The 19,540-nt window shown below is 36.0% G+C and overlaps 1 protein-coding gene across 4 annotated transcripts in view; it reads left to right on the top strand.

Moving 5' to 3' along the window:
* The window catches only part of bbx.L (bobby sox homolog L homeolog), a 62,732-nt gene that overhangs the window by 32,733 nt on the left and 10,459 nt on the right, over window positions 1-19,540 (top strand). For 3 of the 4 annotated variants that reach the window (XM_018246983.2, XM_018246982.2, XM_041582288.1), the window contains exons 4-11: window positions 1,761-1,997; window positions 5,240-5,438; window positions 7,790-7,902; window positions 8,692-8,769; window positions 13,161-13,241; window positions 14,927-15,007; window positions 16,212-16,292; window positions 18,065-18,893. In XM_018246983.2, the coding sequence (XP_018102472.1) occupies window positions 1,761-1,997; window positions 5,240-5,438; window positions 7,790-7,902; window positions 8,692-8,769; window positions 13,161-13,241; window positions 14,927-15,007; window positions 16,212-16,292; window positions 18,065-18,893 (1,699 nt within the window). The remainder of the gene's footprint in view (window positions 1-1,760; window positions 1,998-5,239; window positions 5,439-7,789; window positions 7,903-8,691; window positions 8,770-13,160; window positions 13,242-14,926; window positions 15,008-16,211; window positions 16,293-18,064; window positions 18,894-19,540) is intronic. The other variant, XM_041582289.1, reaches the window with a different exon arrangement.

Genomic DNA, 19,540 nt, shown 5'->3' on the forward strand with positions numbered 1-19,540 from the left:
TTCCTTCTAGCTGAAGTGTGTTGTGTTGTGTGCTGTTAGCATGTATTAAAAAAGAACCCTTTTACTGAACCGCTTAAGGTACAGATGTGCCTATAAAAAGATTGCAGTACCATACTCCGAAGGGAGATCTCACTACAGCAGGACTGCTCCAAGATAATTGGACTTCTTGCTCCTCTGGGCCTAAGTGATGCTGAAAAATTGGCAGACCAACTAATTTTATTTCCAGTCTAATTGTGAGCAAGAAAGGAAAGATGCTTGTTTAATTCTAGTAAGCAGCTTAGCATACATCCCCACAAATAACTTATGGCTAACTACTCTTCTACTACTGTCTGCCTTCTCCCTCCTAGTCTAGCCAATAGAAAAAAATAAACTCCGTAGGTGAAGTACAACATTATGTAGTGGGAGGAGTGTCTTTTTATTTTTATGTGCTACCTTTGGAGCTAAAGGAATACTTGAGCCCCCACTGGCAGAAAGGACAACTTGAGGGAAATAGTTTATTTGTAGGTACTAGTAAAACGGATCCAAACTATGTTAAAGAATGCCCTATTCCTACCAGCTTTGCAATTGGTTTTCATTATTTTTTATAGTTTTTTTTTATTATTATTTGCCATTCTCTTCTGCCTTTATACAGCTTTCAAATGGGTGTCACTGACCCCGGCAACCATAAACTATTGTTTTGTGAGGCTGCGATTTTATTTTTATTATATTTGTTCTATGCAGGCCTTATCCTACTCATATTACTATTTTTCATTCAAAACCACTGCTTGGTTGCTAGAGTAAATAAGACCCTTGCAACCAGATAGCTGCTGAAAAACCAGACTATAGAGTGCTCATCAATAACATAAACAACTGAAAAATGAAGACCAATTGCAAATTGTCTCAGAATACCAATGTCTTAATCATATTAAAAGGTAATTTAAAGATGAGCTACCCTTTTACTTACATTTGGCATTTTGTGAATAGTAATCAGAAAAGCAACTGTAGAAGTTGAGTCTATTGCTTGTAGGGCTCTTTTCTGAACATAAGTGCTAACGCACACAAGTGCAGTTACCTATAGATACTATCAGCAACTAGTTTTAACTAGTCTACTTCCAGTTCAAAAATTAACACAAATATCTTGTTAGTTGCTATGGTCATATGCACTGGTGTAGTTTAGCACCTGTTGTAGTAAATCAGCCCCTGTAATGTATCCATGGTATTAATCAATACTGATTCCTACATGGTCAGATATTTTCCTACAGTAGGGTCACACTAGACCATGTTTTTATTTAGGTAAGGAAACAACTAGTTGAGTTAGCCAAACAATAAAGTTGTATAGCCATGTAGAGTTCTAGCAGCACAGAACCAGTGTAATCAGTGTATTAACATAATCACGCTCTTATTCTTGAAATTGCAATGATTTATACAGCAAATGATATCCATGAAAAACCTGTGTTTCAACTCATGCATGGATCTTTGTCCGGATAAAGTCATGTCACGTAGTACCTGGGAAACAAATACTGTAGGCTAAAGAACTGGCATGCCTGATTAGGTTAGAGCCCAAAACTGTAGCAGAGAATTGTTTGAGAATAAGCAAAGAAGAACCTCTTAACAGAAGCAAGTGGAACTATGCCAAAATAAATAATTTTGCGTTAATACTTGTAAATAGTTTGAACTCATGGTGGGTTAGCAATTTTGTAACCATTACAGCCTAATTCTGACTCACTTTCTTCCATCCCTCAATTTCAAGAAAACTCCTAATGCTTATTTTGCCTTTAAAGGTCCAGCTTCTTGATGGCGATGGTCTTGAAAATGATGAAACAGAAGACAATGATTCTAGTGAGCAAAGAGCCCGCAGGCCAATGAACGCTTTCCTCTTATTTTGCAAACGTCACCGTTCTCTAGTGCGTCAGGAACATCCTCGTCTGGATAATCGTGGTGCTACAAAAATACTGGCAGATTGGTGGGCCTATCTTGACCCTAATGAGAAGCAGAAGTACACAGATATGGCTAAAGAGGTCTGTAAAACACAACTTAAAGGTCATTCAAGCGCACTGATTACAGATGCATTTGTTGATGATTTGTACAGGTATGGGATCTGTTATCTGGAAACCCATTATTCAGAAAGCTCTGAATTATGGAAAGGTCCTCTCCCATAGACTCCATTTTATATAAATACTTGAATTTTTTAAAAATGATTTCCTTTTTCTGTGTAATAATAAAACAGTACATTGTACTTGATCCAAACCAAGATATAATTAATCCTTATGGAAAGCAAACCCAGCCTATTGGTTTTTTTCATGTTTACTGGATAATCTAGAAGACTGAAGGTATGAAAGTCCAAATTACGGAAAAATACATTATTCAGAGAACCCCAGGTCCCAAGGATTCGGGATAACAGGTCCCATACCTGTACTATCTATCATTTGTAATATTTTTTACACATTACTCTACCTTTATTAAAGGAAAACTATACCCCCAAAATGAACACTTAATCAAAAGTTTATATCAAATTAAGTGGCATATTAAAGAATCTTACCAAACCTGTATATATATTTAAGTAAATATTGCCCTTTTACATCTCTTGTCTTAAGCCACTATTTTGTGATGGTCTGTGTGCTGCCTCAGCGATCACCTGACCAGAAATACTACAACTCTTAACAGGAAGAAGTATTGAAGCAAAATACAGAACCCTGTCTGTTAATTGGCTCATGTGACCTAACAAGTATGGTTTGTTGGTATGTTTGTGTGCACAGTGAATAGTACAATCCCAGGGGATGGCACTTTTTTTTTTAAATGGAAATTTTCTATTTCTGATTACCCAATGGCACATACTACTAGAAAAGTATATTATTATGAAAATGGTTTGTTTACACAAAGCAGGGTTTTACATATGAACTGTTTTATGCAATATCTTTTTATAGAGACCTACATTGTTGGGGGGTATAGTTTTCCTTTAATTGACATATGTAGTTAAAGTGCTAAAAAAATAAATAAAAAAAAACTCCCTGATTTACAGATATTATGTATAGGCTCCTGGTTCTGTTTTAAATAATAATGCATAGTTTATGCTTATAATATCCGATAAGTTATTTAATTGTTCTTGATTTGTTCATGAATTGTGCAGCTTCTGTGTTAAAACGTTACCTTTTCTGTGGGACCTGAGAGCATATCTAGAAAAATATTTCTGAGAGCAGTTTGCACTGATTAATTCCATAAGTAGACAGGAAGCAATTTTTTTGTCTTTGTCAGTCTCATTCCCTGATGCAAAAGTCAAGCTGGCCATACACGTGCAAATTTTGATGCCATGAACTGTGAACTGATTATTTTAACTAATGATATGTGATCTGGGCTGTGAATTTAAATGGTTACATCTTTTTTTAGTAGAAACCGAGGAATTAAAATGGGTGGAGGTGTCTGTCTTTATGTAAAGCCAGAATTAAAGCCATGCACTAAAGACATTACCAGGGGTAGAACTGGGGAGAGTGTGGAATCCTTTTGGATAAAGATTTCGGCTGGGCTAAAGGTTACAAAGAAAATAATCATTGTTTTATGTTATAAACCACCTTGTATTAGCAAAGAGAATCAAGCCCAGCTACTATTACAATTGAAGAAGACTTTACAATCAATTTAAGTTGTTATCATGGGTGACTTCACTTATCTTAACATTGACTGGAGTAATGGGGCAGCCAAGTCATTAACAGCTAGAATATACCAGGAATAACTCTTTTTTGCATCTGGTATTTACTAATAATATGATCACAACATGGTTTTCATTGAGATTATGTTGCAGAGACGGTTTGATAGAAGTGTTGAGGTTGGTAAGAAAAACATGCTTTTCAGGCATTTACGTTAGCTGGGATAGCTAAAACTTTTATCAGGTATAAGGAGCCCAATAAAGCGTGTACAAAACAAACTACCAGACAAACTAAAACAGCCAATTAAAGTTTCCTTTTTAACACACCCAATTCTAATAATATAACTACTGATGAAAGGGAGACTCAAGGAAATTCAAAAAAGACTAGCACGTGTAAAGATAAATAAAGTTACAGAATCAGATGGGATTCATCCCACATCCTTTGCTCTGTGATAGTGAAATCTCTTTACTTAATTTTTTTAGGATTGAGAGATTGTCAAATTGCTGGTGGTGGTTCTGCAATCGCAAAAGGGATCCCATTCTCAGCCAGAATACTATAGACCATTAGTTTGACAACACTGGTAGGAAAGTAATTTTGGGGTTGTTTTCTCTGGAGAAAAGGCAATTGAGAGGGGACATGATTACCCATTACGAGCACATTAGAGAACATTATAGACACATAGTAGGGCATGTATGAACAGTCCTGTTATTGAATGCCCTGCTGTGTGGTTTTGTGATGGCAGATTTAAGAGTGACTGGGTGATTTTTCTGAACAAGCATAATATCCAACGCTTAAAGGGATACTGTCATGGCAAAAAAATTTAAAAAAATTCAAAATGAATCAGTTAATAGTGCTGCTCCAGCAGAATTCTTCACTGAAATCCATTTCTCAAAAGAGCAAACAGATTTTTTTATATTCAATTTTGAAATCTGACATGGGGCTAGACATTTTGTCAATTGCCCAGCTGCCCCTGGTCATGTGAATTGTGCCTGCACTTTAGGAGAGAAATGCTTTCTGGCAGGCTGCTGTTTTTCCTTCTCAATGTAACTGAATGTGTCTCAGTGGGACATGGGTTTTTACTATTGAGTGCTGTTCTTAGATCTACCAGGCAGCTGTTATCTTGTGTTAGGGAGCTGCTATCTGGTTACCTTCCCATTGTTCTTTTGTTTGGCTGCTGGGGAGGAAAAGGGAGGGGGTGATATCACTCCAACTTGCAGTACAGCAGTAAAGAGTGATTGAAGTTTATCAGAGCACAAGTCACATGACTTGGAGCAGCTGGGAAATTGACAATATGTCTAGCCCCATGTCAGATTTCAAAATTGAATATAAAAAAAAATCTGTTTGCTCTTTTGAGAAATGGATTTCAGTGCAGAATTCTGCTGGAGCAGCCCTATTAACAGATTCATTTTGAAAAAAAATTTTTTTCCCATGACAGTATCCCTTTAAGATCTACAGTTAGTTTAGTGTAGGTATTGGAATATATATATGTGCATATACAGTATGTGCTCTGGGGATCATTTGGAGGGGTTGAACTTGATGGACTTTGGTCTTTTTTCAACCTAACTCAACTATGTTTCTATGAAAGGTTTGGCATTAATTTATTTTTTGTTTCTCCTTTTCAGTACAAAGATGCATTTATGAAAGCAAATCCAGGCTACAAGTGGTGTCCTACTACTAATAAACCTGTGAAAGCCCTTTCACCTACTGTAACTACCAGAAAGAAACTATGGGCCTTTAGCTCAGAAACTGTCAAAGATGCTCCAAGCCCCAAGAAAGTCCCACAAGAGGATGAAATGCCTCAACTTAATTTTAGTATTGCAGGTGAGTTATAAAAGTTGTGCTCCTGTAATTTGAAACCAAATTTCTCATTCAGTGCTAGAAGTTATTAGCTTTGTTTGTGGCCATACATGGCCACAAACAATATTAAAATTTGCTATCACCGCATATTTGACCCAGGCGTGGGGCCTTCAGGAGGCATGTCTGGCCAATATTTGGCTTAAAATCAAGCAGATATCTATCAGGCAAGTTTAAGAATGCCCATCCTTGGAACATCATGCTGTAAATGCTATTTTTTTTTAAACAGTAATTTGTGTTGCATTTTGACACACTTATGAAATTGTCAGTGTCTTGGCTATTACTGTTAGGAACACAACACTGTTTTCCATGTAATACATTCAAAGAAATGCGGCAATTTTAAGGGATTCTGTCATGATTTTTATGATGTCGTTTTTATTTCTAAATTACACTGTTTACACTGCAAATAATTCACTTTACAATATATCATTTAATTCCTGAACCAGCAAGTGTATTTTTTTGTTGTTGTAATATTGGTGTGTAGGCAGCCATTTCAGGTCATTTTGCCTGGTCTTGTGCTTTCAAAAAGAGCCAGCATTTTAGGATGGAACTGCTTTCTGGCAGGCTGTTGTTTCTCCTACTCGGTGTAACTGAATGTGTCGCAGTGGGACCTGGTGCTGTTCTTAGATCTATCAGGCAGCTGTTATATTGTGTTAGGGAGATGCTATCTCGTTACCTTCCCATTTTTGTGTTGTTAGGCTGCTGGGGTAGAAAGGGAGGGGGTGATATCACTCCAACTTGCAGTACAGCAGTAAAGAGTGACTGACGTTTATCAGAGCACAAGTCACATGACTGGGGCAGCTGGGAAATTGACAACATGTCTAGCCCCATGTCAGATTTCAAAATTAAATATCAAAGAATCTGTTTGCTCTTTTGAAAAATGGATATCAATGCAGAATTCTGCTGGAGCAGCAGTATTAACTGATGCATTTTGAAAAAAAAAATTTTTCCCATGACAGTATCCCTTTAACATTTGCTGTGTATTATTTCTCTAATCAATCGATCATTTCTTCCTCAAAAATGTCAGCTGCCTTTGCATTGTAGACCTGCTGGCAGATTACTTTAAATTTTACGAAAGGAATGGTATAAGGTGAAAAATATCACTTTTCCATTACTAACTGCTAGTTGATCCAGAGGAAGAAATAAACCCACCTCAAGCCTCTTCGAAGTGTCTCAGAGGGGAGAAAATGAATTTCTAATTGCAAGAGGTTAGTCCCTGGATCAACTTTCTACGAATAGTTAATAGAAAGTGTGCCCAGGTCTAGTAACCCCCAGGGGCAGATTTATTAATATGCAAGGTTTTAATTTTGTTGTGATTCATGCAAATTGTGCAAAAATGTTTTTTGTGAAAATCATGTTTTTTTGCCACAATTTATCACACCAAATTTGTAAAAATAAAAATCTCACGACTAAAGACCAAATGGGAAAAAATGTAGAAATATCTGCAATTGTGGGGAAAAAATTTGATTGTGGTCTTGGTTATTAAAAATTTTTTCTCAGTCACACAAAAATTTATAAATCTGCAGCATTGTAAATGTTTGCTTTTAAACAGCTCAGCAGTAGCAAACATTGCACATTGTATTATCACTATTAAGCACACCAATGTTGTTTTCATCAAAATAGTGATTTTATTTAGTACACTAAATAAAATCACTATTTTGATGAAAATAACATCGGTGTGCGGCTCTTTGCAACAAATCTCTATATGAATTTTTTGACCCTGCACCCACACAGATTAAGCCCGGTCCGGTCTTCAGAGTGCGGTCGCTTGTCACAGATTATATATATAGAGAGAGAGAGAGAGAGAGAGACGTGTATATGTTTCAACTTACATACAAATTCAACTTAAAGGAGAATTCAATCCTTTAAGGGGGTAGGGGGGGACTCCATTGGGTGGGGGGTATGGGTTTTTTTCTTAAAGGGTTGAATTCTCCTTTAAGAACAAACCCAAGGACTGCCTGTATAAATAATTTGATGCCTTTAGTTGTTCTTGAAAAAGATTTTTGTTTTGCTAATTTGGTACGTTTGGTATATTTCCGTAAATACAACGTTTATACCGGTAATTTTACTTCTTTTGTGTGATGTGTGTGTGTATATATATATATATATATATATATATATATATATATATAGCCTGTCTTTTACGCACTCTGATGCTCCAAGACACTGTTAATTTTAGCCACATGCTGCAGTTTATAGAAATGCTGCTGAATTTTCAAAATGTTAAATGTGAAAAATGTACTGACACTATAAACCCAATCAGAGAAGTGCCAGAAGTTTGCCATCTGACCAACTAAAAATGTAATACTCTTAACCAGATCCCACACAGATGGGTGGACTGAGTATGCTGCTTCTTGCTGGTGAACATGCCTTGACTGCACATGGGGATCATGCTGTGACTGAAAGTGTGGAACATTTAAGTGACCATGAGGTGGGTAATTACATTTGTTTTGATCTCTTTTTTATTCTCTTTAGCAAATTAAAGGAGATCACTTGGGGGTGCCTAACTTTTGGCACCCCAAGTAAAAAGGACCTTCCTTATCCTTTAAGTAAATATATTAAGAAGCTGCAGGATATTATCTTATCGTACTAAAATTTCTTAAATTACTTTCAGTGCTTATCATATCATTATTATGAGGGGGGGGGAAATATTGCCTGAATCAAATGTGCAAGAGAACCACAATGTTCATATTTTTGTGTGCACCCTCATGTGCCATAAGTCTAAAACAAGGGTTACGAAGCCATCCATGCAAGTTTTGTGCTTTTATAGTGTTCATATATGCTAATCCCCTTTGATCAGTTAAGATGTGTGCTCTTGGTTCCATTTCGCTCTATTGGAAGTGCATAAGACAATGGACCTTCTGTCACAGGTTTTAAAAATAATACTATCTTTAGAGTTTCTCATACTGAGACCTATGATGGTTAAAGGAGAAGTAAACCCACATTTTACATTTTTTCATAAAGAAAGCATGGGGCTGGTTACCTGACATTGAAGATAAATATTGCCTATAGCAACCAATCAGCAATTACATTTGACCAGTCACAATTTAAAAAACACCAATGGTGTTGTTTATTTCCAATGTTTGTAAACCATCCCTGTAATGGTCAGCAATGTTACAGAATCCATTAATTACCACAGTTATGTAAATAAATGGGTGTATGTGCAGCATATTTCAGAATGCAAAGTATAACTCATGTATTTTTTCTCTTTAAATTATAGGTTTCTTCAGATATTTGTCCTTTAACTGAATCACGGTTTCCCCAGGAAAACAACTCCTCATTATTTCACTTTGATGAGGTATAAACTTTTTTGCATCAATATTTATAAATATAAGTGATTACTGTTTATGTTGAGCTTCTATTATGTAATGTTCATTATATTCCATTATATATTTTTACACAATATAACATTTTCCAATAAACTCCAGCATGAAATTTGCCACATTTGTTAACCTTGTTGTTCCACAATATGGAAAAATTAACTGAATTGACCAGCAGCCTTGTGCCTTTATACTGTATTACACTGTACACTTTTTTTGCAGCTGTTTATTGCATGTTTTATTTCTGCATTCATTGTTTTGCTCATTTGTGTGCTCACTGTTTTCATTTTGGCAACTCAACATGAAACTCAGGTTTGTAATAATATTGGATATCTTCATTGTATCATCAAACTCATGGCAGATAAGATGCTGTGCAAGTTCAAACTTCGAGGCAATTTTCAGAAATTCTACTCTAGCAAATCTTTGCAGTTTGAAGTAAAAAGCAATACTATGCGTATGTGTTCTGAATGTCACAACGTGTATATATATATATATATATATATATATATATATATATATATATATATATATATATATATATATATAGTGACATTCAGGTTAGCTAGGACCAAAGCCACTACACAGTTTAAGCACAGAAATGGATTCTGACACCAACTTCAAAAGTTCAATGCAGCTTGGCTGGCTTTTATTATAAACATAACCAACAGATTCAGCACACTTGCTTCACATATTCTTAGCAGTCCCACTTTCACACACACCTTGGTGTTCACAAAAACACAATACTTCCAGAATACTCTGTTAGACACTCACGTAGCACACAATCTCTTGGGAGAGGTTCTCTGTTCCTCTCACTAGTCACTTGGCGCTCTCTCTCCGACACTTCAGCTCAGCAAGGAAACACAGTCCACGGCCCACTCACCCTCACCCAGCAGAAGGTTTCCAGGGGAAGCTCTGACATGTAGTCCCACACCTGTATTTTTCTGCAGATCATCTGCAGCCTAATTCAAAAGCTGCCTATTGCTGGGCAGCTGAAAACACTCAATATGGAATGGAAGGCCCACCCTGCGCTCCTCCATTCACTCCAGGGACCCAAAAAAATAGATACTATTTTTCATATTTAGTTATTATTATCAGGTTACAGAAGTGAAATTACACAAAAAAGCAAGCACATAGAAATCTTATGTTTCTGAAAAAACAATGTATTATTTTCTTAGGCAGACTAAATATATCTGCCAGAAATTGCCCATGAAGTGAAAATTGATGCAGACCAAAATACACAAAATACTGACAAATTTATCGCTGAATATGTTTTCGACAGTTTAACCTGCGGTAAATATAAATTAGCAAATTTTCTTGGGCAAGAATATGTTTTCGCCAGTTGTCACATTTGCAGAAAATAACGCTACATACACATGCCTGGTTTACTAAACAGCAAAATGTATGAAAGACAAAATTAAAGCCAGAAATTTTACCGCCATCTTTATAGTGGTGGTAATTTATTTTTTTGCCAGAAAATTCTCAAGGGGACAGGAAATATTCCATAACACCTTGTTTTACCCATCATTCTGTTCCTGTTGCCGTTCCTGACAGTAGAAGAGAGAAGTGACAGGATAATCAAAGATGTTTTGGATTATTCTTTTGTCTGCTGCTAAAGCAGCTTTTTCAGTTGAAATAAGATTTATTATGGCTAGGAGGGACCCAAGGCTTCGACAGCCTAGATTAAACTACATTTATATGATGCACACAGATTTATTGCTAAAACTTGTTTATGAATTTTATTTATATGATTCTATTGGCAGGGGGTAAGTCTTGTGACTGGATGTATTGAAATGTGGATTTATATGATGCACACATGTTTGATTGGGTGAAATCTGTTTACTGTGTTGTTGATAATATCTATAAAGTTTAGCAGTTTTGAAGATACATATCTGGCCATGAATCATGCCATAACAAACGCCATAAAAAAAGGCTATTTTATAGCATAAATATTCGCAAACTTAATTTGTCGCCAGAAAATTCGCAACTCGCTAAAATTACCGCCAACGTAAGCTGGTTCGTTAACGTAGTGATCGCAATGACTTCTGAGCGCATCGCTGTTTAGTAAACTTAGTCGCTGTGAATATTTTGGGGGAAAAATATTCACAGCGATAACATGCGAAAACTTAAAGTCTTAAAATTTAAAAACTTAAAATTTATGTATTTAACTTTGAACTAATACAGTGACGCCCAACGTGTCCACCAATAGCTCACAGCAGGCCAGGGAGTTGAAGCTCGGGAGGGGGCCCCCGGGGACTGCCAGGAGGGCCTTTCGTATGCAGCCCAGGTGGGCCCCCAAGGCTCCAGTCCAACCATGTGGAGATACAAATTACAGAAGGATCCCCTTATACAGAAAACCCCAGGTCCCAAGCATTCTAAAAAAAAAGGTCCCATATTTTTATGGGGCAGATTTAGCAAGGGTTGAATAGTAAATTAGAATTTTCAAGTGTCAAAATTCACAAATTCTAATTTTAAACCCTCAATTGGAATATAAATTCTAATGTGAGATTTATCGCACCTCGGCCATGGAAACAGTTCTTATTCGACTATTCGTCACCTAAAACATGCCGAGTTCATGTACAAGTCAATGTCAGGTCTCTGTCTAGCCATTTGGAGATGTTAATAGCCTTCCTGACATTTTTTTTATTCGGGAGAAAAATTTTCGGGTCGGAACCATTAGATAGATATTAGACATTCCAATGTTTTCTTAAATAACCTCCCAGTCAAATTGTGAGTATATTAGAATTTTAAAAATTTCACATGAATTAGAAATTCGAACTTTGATAAATCGGCCTCCCCATATGCACATATACAAATCACACACACACGTTTAAAGGTTTTTAGCTAATGAAAAAATGTAATCCTCTGTAAACTATACAATATTAATTCTTTAAAAAGTTTCATTGGTCATGAAATTATTTCTACAGGTATAGGATCTGTTATCTGGAAACCCGTTATTCAGAAAGCACAGAATGTACAGAAAAGGCCATCTCCCATAGTCTCCAGTTTATCCAAATAATCCAGAGTTTTAAAAATAATTTCCTTTTTATATAATAATAAAACAGTACCTTGTACTTGAGCCAAACCAAGATGTAATTAACCCTTATTGGAAGCAAAACCAGCCTATTGGGTTTATTTAATGTTTACATGATTTTCTAGTAGACTTAGGGGCCGATTCACTAAGGGTCGAATATCGAGGGTTAATTAACCCTCGATATTCGACTGGGAATTAAAATCCTTCGACTTCGAATATCGAAGGATTTAGCGCAGATAGTACGATCGAAGGATTATTCCTTCGATCGAACGATAAAATCCTTTGAATCGAACGATTCGAAGGATTTTAATCCAACGATCGAAGGAATATCCTTCGATCAAAAAAACTTAGGAAAGCCTATGGGGACCTTCCCCATAGGCTAACATTGAGTTTGGTAGGTTTTAGGTGGCGAACTAGGGGGTCGAAGTTTTTTTTAAAGAGACAGTGCTTCAACTATCGAATGGTCGAATAGTCGAACGATTTTTACTTCGAATCCTTCGAGTCGTAGTCGAAGACCGAAGTAGCCCATTCGATGGTCGAAGTAGCCCAAAAAAAACTTCGAAATTCGAAGTTTTTTAACTTCGAATCCTTCACTCGAAGTTAGTGAATCGGCCCCTAAATGTACGAAGATCCACAGTTTGGAAAGATCCATTACCTGGAAAGTCCCAAGCATTCTGCATAACAGGTCCCATACCTGTAATAACCTGCAACTTAAAACAGTATTTGTTTATCCTTTCTTGATGTCTGGTTCTGACTAGTGAAACAATGTTACAGAAATCGATTTTCTTTCTGGTCTGTTATTTAGTTGCTTGGGTCAAATAGACAGTAGTTTGAATGAAAGATGAATAGGAGAGCCTCTGAATGGTTCTCATTTTCTGCAAGGCATAGCTGACCCCAGCAACCAGACAAAAAGAGAGGAAAATAAGAATGCAAATAATAAAAAATGTGATCTTCCATTTATTTATTTCACTGTCCATTTTACTGAAAAGTACATTCTACATTATCTACTTTGCTTATTCACCTGCATTTATAAAATAATCACTGCCAACTTGGCCAATCTTGCATAATATCACTTCCAAAAAACAAATCACTCTGCACACCAAGAAGCAAAACAGACACAGAGCATATAAAGCATGTTCTTGTGGGTTCTACAGGACATGGCAAGGATCACCTTGGATTTTTCTCTGTTTGCATCGAAGATTGTGCCTCCATAGACTTCATTAGTAAAACTTTTTATAGCATAATAAATACAACTTATTCAACTTTTTGCTAATGGTGTATTATTTTTTTTTTTTTTTTTACAAATTCAGAGTATTTACAGTTATGTATTATTTTAAGATGTCTTCCAGCACATCACATTCAGATGAACCAGCATCTGCTAACCAAAGTGAGAAGTCTGCACTTTTTCAGTTTGCTGAGGTATGACACCAAAAGTTAAAGGGCTTTACAACAAGCTTTACTTTTAAGGGTTTACCTATTTTTATGTGCCTTTGTTAGAGATTAAAATATAATTATTTATTCATAAAACATTAGAGTGTGATAGAGAACACACTACAAGTATAGGATCCGTTATCTAGAAACCTGTTACCCAGAAAGCTCCGAATTACAGAAAGGCCGTCTCCCATAGACTCCATTTTATTCAAATAATCCAAATTTTTAAAAATTATTGCTTTTTTTTTGTAATTATAACAGTTAGTTACATAGTTAGTTACATAGTTAAATTGGGTTGAAAAAAGACAAAGTCCATCAAGTTCAACCCCTCCAAATGAAAACCCAGCATCCATACACACACCCCTCCCTACTTTTAATTAAAATTCTATATACCCATACCTATATTAACTATAGAGTTTAGTATCACAATAGCCTTTAATATTATGTCTGTCCAAAAAATCATCCAAGCCATTCTTAAAGGCATTAACTGAATCAGCCATCACAACATCACCCGGCAGTGCATTCCACAACCTCACTGTCCTGACTGTGAAGAACCCCCTACGTTGCTTCAAATAAAAGTTCTTTTCTTCTAGTCTAAAGGGGTGGCCTCTGGTACGGTGATCCACTTTATGGGTAAAAAGGTCCCCTGCCATTTGTCTATAATGTCCTCTAATGTACTTGTAAAGTGTAATTATGTCCCCTCGCAAGCGCCTTTTTTCCAGAGAAAACAACCCCAACCTTGACAGTCTACCCTCATAATTTAAGTCTTCCGTCCCTCTAACCAATTTAGTTGCACGTCTCTGCACTCTCTCCAGCTCATTTATATCCCTCTTAAGGGATATACATTGTACTTGATCCAAACTAAGATATTATCAATCCTTATTGGAAGCAAAACCAGTCTGTTGGATTTAGTTATTGTTTACATGATTTTCTGGTATACTTATGGTATGAAGATTCAAATTACGGAAAGATCTGTTATCCTTAAAATCCCAGGTCCAAAGCATTCTGGATAACAGGTCTCAAACCTGTATTACAATAGATCAGGGGAGTCTATGCTTATTAGGATTCTCTCTCTAAAAATACAAAAGAAAATAGATGTTGAAAAAGGATTGTTGGTCAATTCTGATAGCAATTAAAGGGTTTACCATGAACATAGGAGGTTGTAACTCCACTGAAAACAAATACCTTTGGAAAGTTGAATTTCCAGCAAATACTTAACTGCATAGCTGCTGAATCTGCCAAGCTGCTTGTGTCTTTTAAATGTTGGTCAAAGGTTGAGAAATTCTTAGTTTGTTTATATTCAGGATTGAAAGGTGTTTAAAATATACAGTAACATATTAGGACATAGTTTATTATCTGCAAACAGTATTATTTCTCTGCACATTTGCATAATAAAGAGTGTAAATGAGCGATAGTATTTAGCCATTGTTAGATTGCCAATATAACTAGTTGCATCCTCATCTATAGGGATGGGCGAATTTGAACCATTTCGTTTCGCCTAAAATTTTTGTTGCTCGGCGAAAAATTTTTTGAGCGCGTGAGGGCAAAACAAGGCGAAAAATTCGTCCATCCCTACTCATCTATATTGTATTAATATTGTGTTTCAGCAGAAAAACACAAAGATCCAATGTTTGTAACACTGTTCGAAGACATTAATGTGTTTTTGTTTGCAGATATCTTCAGATACTTCACAAACAAAGATTAATTGTGTCAATGCTGTTCCTGTGAAGTCTTCCCTTTTCCATTTAGCAGAGGTAACATATTTATGTTAATATTCAGAGGTAATCATTCTACAACATTTGGCAGTTCTTACATTTAGCAAAATAATGGTCATAATGCACTTAAAATGGCAATATTACAGCTATATTCAGCATGAATCCAGTAAACTGATTTTGTGTCGAAAATCCATTGTTTTCATACCTGTTTATGTGTCATACTAAACAGTACAGAGACTCATTTCACTTTTGTTCCCACCTTTTCTGGCTTCTTAGAATTTAATCAGATTCTGTTTTATTACCTCTATATGTACAAATCTGTAGTGGTGGATAAATAAGTCTCATTTGGTTGATTGGCCTCTGGGCCAGTGATTGGATTGTATTGGGGACAGAGAGACTTATCAACTTCCCAATGTGATCCTTTTCCTGCAGGATTTTTTTAACCTTTACCATCAGTTTCTGAACAAATTGCACTCAAATTTCTGTCAAGGAGGCCATGGTTTTCACACGATACTTATGCCAGTAGGCTACTGACTACATACTACAGCCTTTCTGTTGTCTGAAGTTATGCAGTTATAGCTACAGAAATAAGACTTTTTGTGAATTGTATCATTGTGGAGGAATATTTACAGTTTAATTTGTAGTTATTTTGTGCATATGATGTTTCCCAGACTGAAACTGCTATTCAACATTGACTATGGACACTATGGGCTCGAAGTAAATTACTCTTAGCTATTCAAGGCTTGCTGAACCTCCCTAACATGGCTTAGAACTGTATATAGGATTTCAGTACAGCTATGATAAACATCAATTATTTAATCAGCATTATTTGAATTAGCCCTGTTAAACATTAGGGCTGTACAACACACTAGCTTTTCTTGAATGCCCTCATCGCATGTAGTTGCAGTGTAGTTACATCCTGATGATATGTAGTTCATAATAACATCTTGTCTGTCAGCTATATTAAAGATTTGTCATAAGAAGTGATGTTGGGAACAAAAAACAGCATTTTTATCCAAAAAGATAACGTCAATAGACTTTTCTTGTTGAAAACAGAGAACAGCTGAACAAATCTTTTATAACATATGTCATTGGTTTGGATACATGCCTAGTCTTTTAATTAAACCATACATGAGTCTCATGTATAAGCATTACTTGTCATACATTTCATATATTGTGTTAATACCTATTACTATTTTATTTTCATTTACATAACTGATATGTTTGTTGGTTTTGAGTGTAGATATCTTCAAGTTCATCCCATTCTGATTCATCTACATCAGAAAAGCAGTGTGGAACATCAGCATTGTTTCAGCTTGCAGAGGTAACACTTGGAAATGTAACTATGCATATTGTCCTACGTAGCCATTGAATAGCATTATAAATAAGGTCTTTTAAGAGGTTCTCTTTGTGAGTACCTTAAATCTTCAGATTGATGCACGTATAAACACATGCTAGCAGAGCACGTGGAACATCATGCTTGATGAAGGGGCCTAAAAAAAATTGCAGGGGTTATTTCTGCTTTATTTGCTATTTTGTCAGAATTTTGCAACTATCAAAATCACCTCATGTGAGTACATTGGGAATAGATGAATTGCAAAGGTGTGCCAAAAGGAAATGTTTCCTGATTTAGGGAAGTGTGATGCAGTTCTGTACTGTTATTTTGGATGAATATGCAGAAAGCTAACGTCCTTTTCAGTAGTGGTGTTACAGATGATGATCATATATATATTTTTTAATACTCCTAGAGACATACTAAATTTGTACTCACACAAAACTCCATCATTGCCATTTATTCTCATTGTTGAACTTACAAACCTAGGACCACTGTAGCAAAGGCACACAATATACCTTTAGGATGAACAAACGTACACGAAATGTTTTCACAATGTACATAAGCTTGAGCTCTTTCCTTCAATTTTCTGCTTGTTACAAGCATATCAGTTATAAATAATCTGTTTTCTTGATAGAAAGTTACAGTCGATTGTGCTCTGTTAAAATACATGTCCAAAAGCACAGTAAACAAAAAAAATCACCATGTCTAAACTGTTGTTGTTTGTTGTGGAGAGAAGCTGATCCGATTTAGTCAGCAGCTTCCTGTAACTGCAATGACAGGCACAGGTTTGGCCTTAGTGCAGCTACACAAAGCAGGCAGAGATAGGCCTGAAAATGCCTGGTTTCAAGTTTTTCAGGCCAATCTCCGCTCTTTGTAGCTGCACTCAGTCCAATCAGTGCAGCTACAGCCGACTAAATCGAATCTGCTTCTTCTTTCCTCCTGATTAAAAAGCAAAGATGGAGAGAAACATACCAACAAACCAACCCATGTGCCAATAGCTTTATTCCTTTTTTAGCGACACTGAAGCTTGTTTATTTAAACCATAGAAGTGTTTGTAAAGGACATACACAATGTTTACCAATTAAGGGTAACACTACCTGATATTTAAAGGGGAACTCGTGAAAATGAAACATTTATATTGGCTTCGGCATCCTGAAACTTTCTAAATACAACCAATTAAAAATGATGTTCTGTTTCTGAAATAATCAAGTTTATCTTCACTATTCCTCTCTCAGCATCTGTTTCTCCTCATTCTGTCTTCATTCAGGAGTTGGGTGTCAGAGGAATGATCCAATATATCTTATAGGGGGGCTCCTTTTACCTAGAAAATGTATTAGATCTATTAAAATCACCAGAATTTGTGCAAAAGGCAGTTGTTTTTGTTAGATTTTGTTTGTACTGTACTGGAATCAGTCAAATCAATTTGAGTGAGCTTTGCTAGGAAAGGGAGCCCTCTTTAACATATATTGGATCATTTATTTGACAACCTACTGCTGCATGAAGACAGAATGAAGAGAAACCGATACTGAGAGAGGAATGGTGAATATCAACTTGATTATTTCAGGAACAATGCAGATTTTTTAATTGATTGTATATTTAGAAATTTTCTCACTTCAGTATGAGGAAGCTTATATTAAATTTTCATTTTCACAATAGTTCTCCTTTAAATGCATATTTTTTTTTAAAAAAAAAAATCACTGTGAGTGGTAGTAAGAAGAAGATTTTTTCTATACCTGATCTAAAGTTGTCATTCTTTACAGATGTGTGTGGCTTCTGAAGCTGTCAAAATAGAAATATCCAGCAACGTAGATGCAGACGATTTGGTAAGAAAGCCTATTCCCACGAAGGAAGAAACTGAAGGCTCATCAGAGGACCTGATTTTTAGAAATCTCAACGATAGTTCACATGTCTGTGAGAAAACGGAACCCAACAATGTTAAAACTAAAAAGCACAAAACACACTCCCTAGAACCTATAGATGCTGAACTTTTAGGACTTGTGAAACGAGAAAAAGTAAAAAAGAAGAAGAAAAAGAATAAATCAGACCCTGATGCTGCAGAGAATGCATCCCCAAAGAAGACTTGTAAAAAAAGGCAATCATCGGAGTCTGATATTGAAAGTGTCATGTACACTATAGAAGCTGTTGCAAAAGGTGACTGGGGTATTGAGCAATCTTCCAGTTCTCCAAGCAAGAAGGCACTCATTGCTACTAGCCCAAAACACAGCATTTTTGATTTAAAGTCAACAAAGAAAAAAGTGAAATCAAAAGAAGGAAAATTGCAGAAGGATAAACTCTCAGACAGCACCAAAGAGCTGTATGTGCCAGAACCCATAATTACTGCATCAATCATAGATTTACCTTCCCAGACTCCTGAAAGTTTAAAATCAGAGCCACTTTCTCCTACTGAGGAGCTGCCTCCCATGTGCTTGCCAGAAATGCAAGAAATGCTTAAAACTGAGGACTGTAACAGCAATAAAAAAACAGAAGCTTGTGGGTCAAGGAAATCAGAACGATCTTGTAAAGGTGCTCTTTATAAGACACTAGTGTCTGAAGGCATGCTGACATCACTGCGGGCCAATGTTGACAGAGGTAAGTCTTCAAGGACTATAGCTTCAGAATGAATACTTAACTAATACATAATGACGTATTAAAAATTTACCATATTGACATATCAATAAAATATTGGCCTTTTACATGTTTTATCTTGAGCGTCCATTTTGTGATGGTCTGTGTGCTGACAGGAAATAATGCAGCTCTAACTGCAATAGGAAAAAGTGTGGGAGTAAATGACAGGTTAATGTAACCTAGCATGTACTGTATGTGTTCACTTGGTTTGTATGGTTGTAAGCACAGTGAATCATATGAACCAGAGGATGGCAGTTTTCTGTTAGGATAATCCAATGGGACACACAAGAAAAGTATAGTTTTCTGAAAACTGTTTATTTAGATAAAGCAGTGATTTACATACGGGCTGTTTTATGTCATATCTTTTTATAGATACCTGCAGTGTTCAGTGTATAGTTTCCCTTTAATGATGAAAACAAGGTATTTGAAAATAGGAGAACACTCATATGGTCTCATAGACCACCAAAACAGATACATTCTGTTCTGAAAATCTTAAAAAAATTGTATTTGTACCAGGAGCTTTTTTTTTGTTTAAACATCTAGTTTTCTGTAATAAGATTGTAAACTAAATCATGACAAAGAAATGTGTTGTATATGAAGTACTAGGCTAG

The sequence above is a fragment of the Xenopus laevis genome, chromosome 2L (genome assembly GCF_017654675.1).
Source record: "Xenopus laevis strain J_2021 chromosome 2L, Xenopus_laevis_v10.1, whole genome shotgun sequence".
Taxonomy (NCBI): domain Eukaryota; kingdom Metazoa; phylum Chordata; class Amphibia; order Anura; family Pipidae; genus Xenopus; species Xenopus laevis.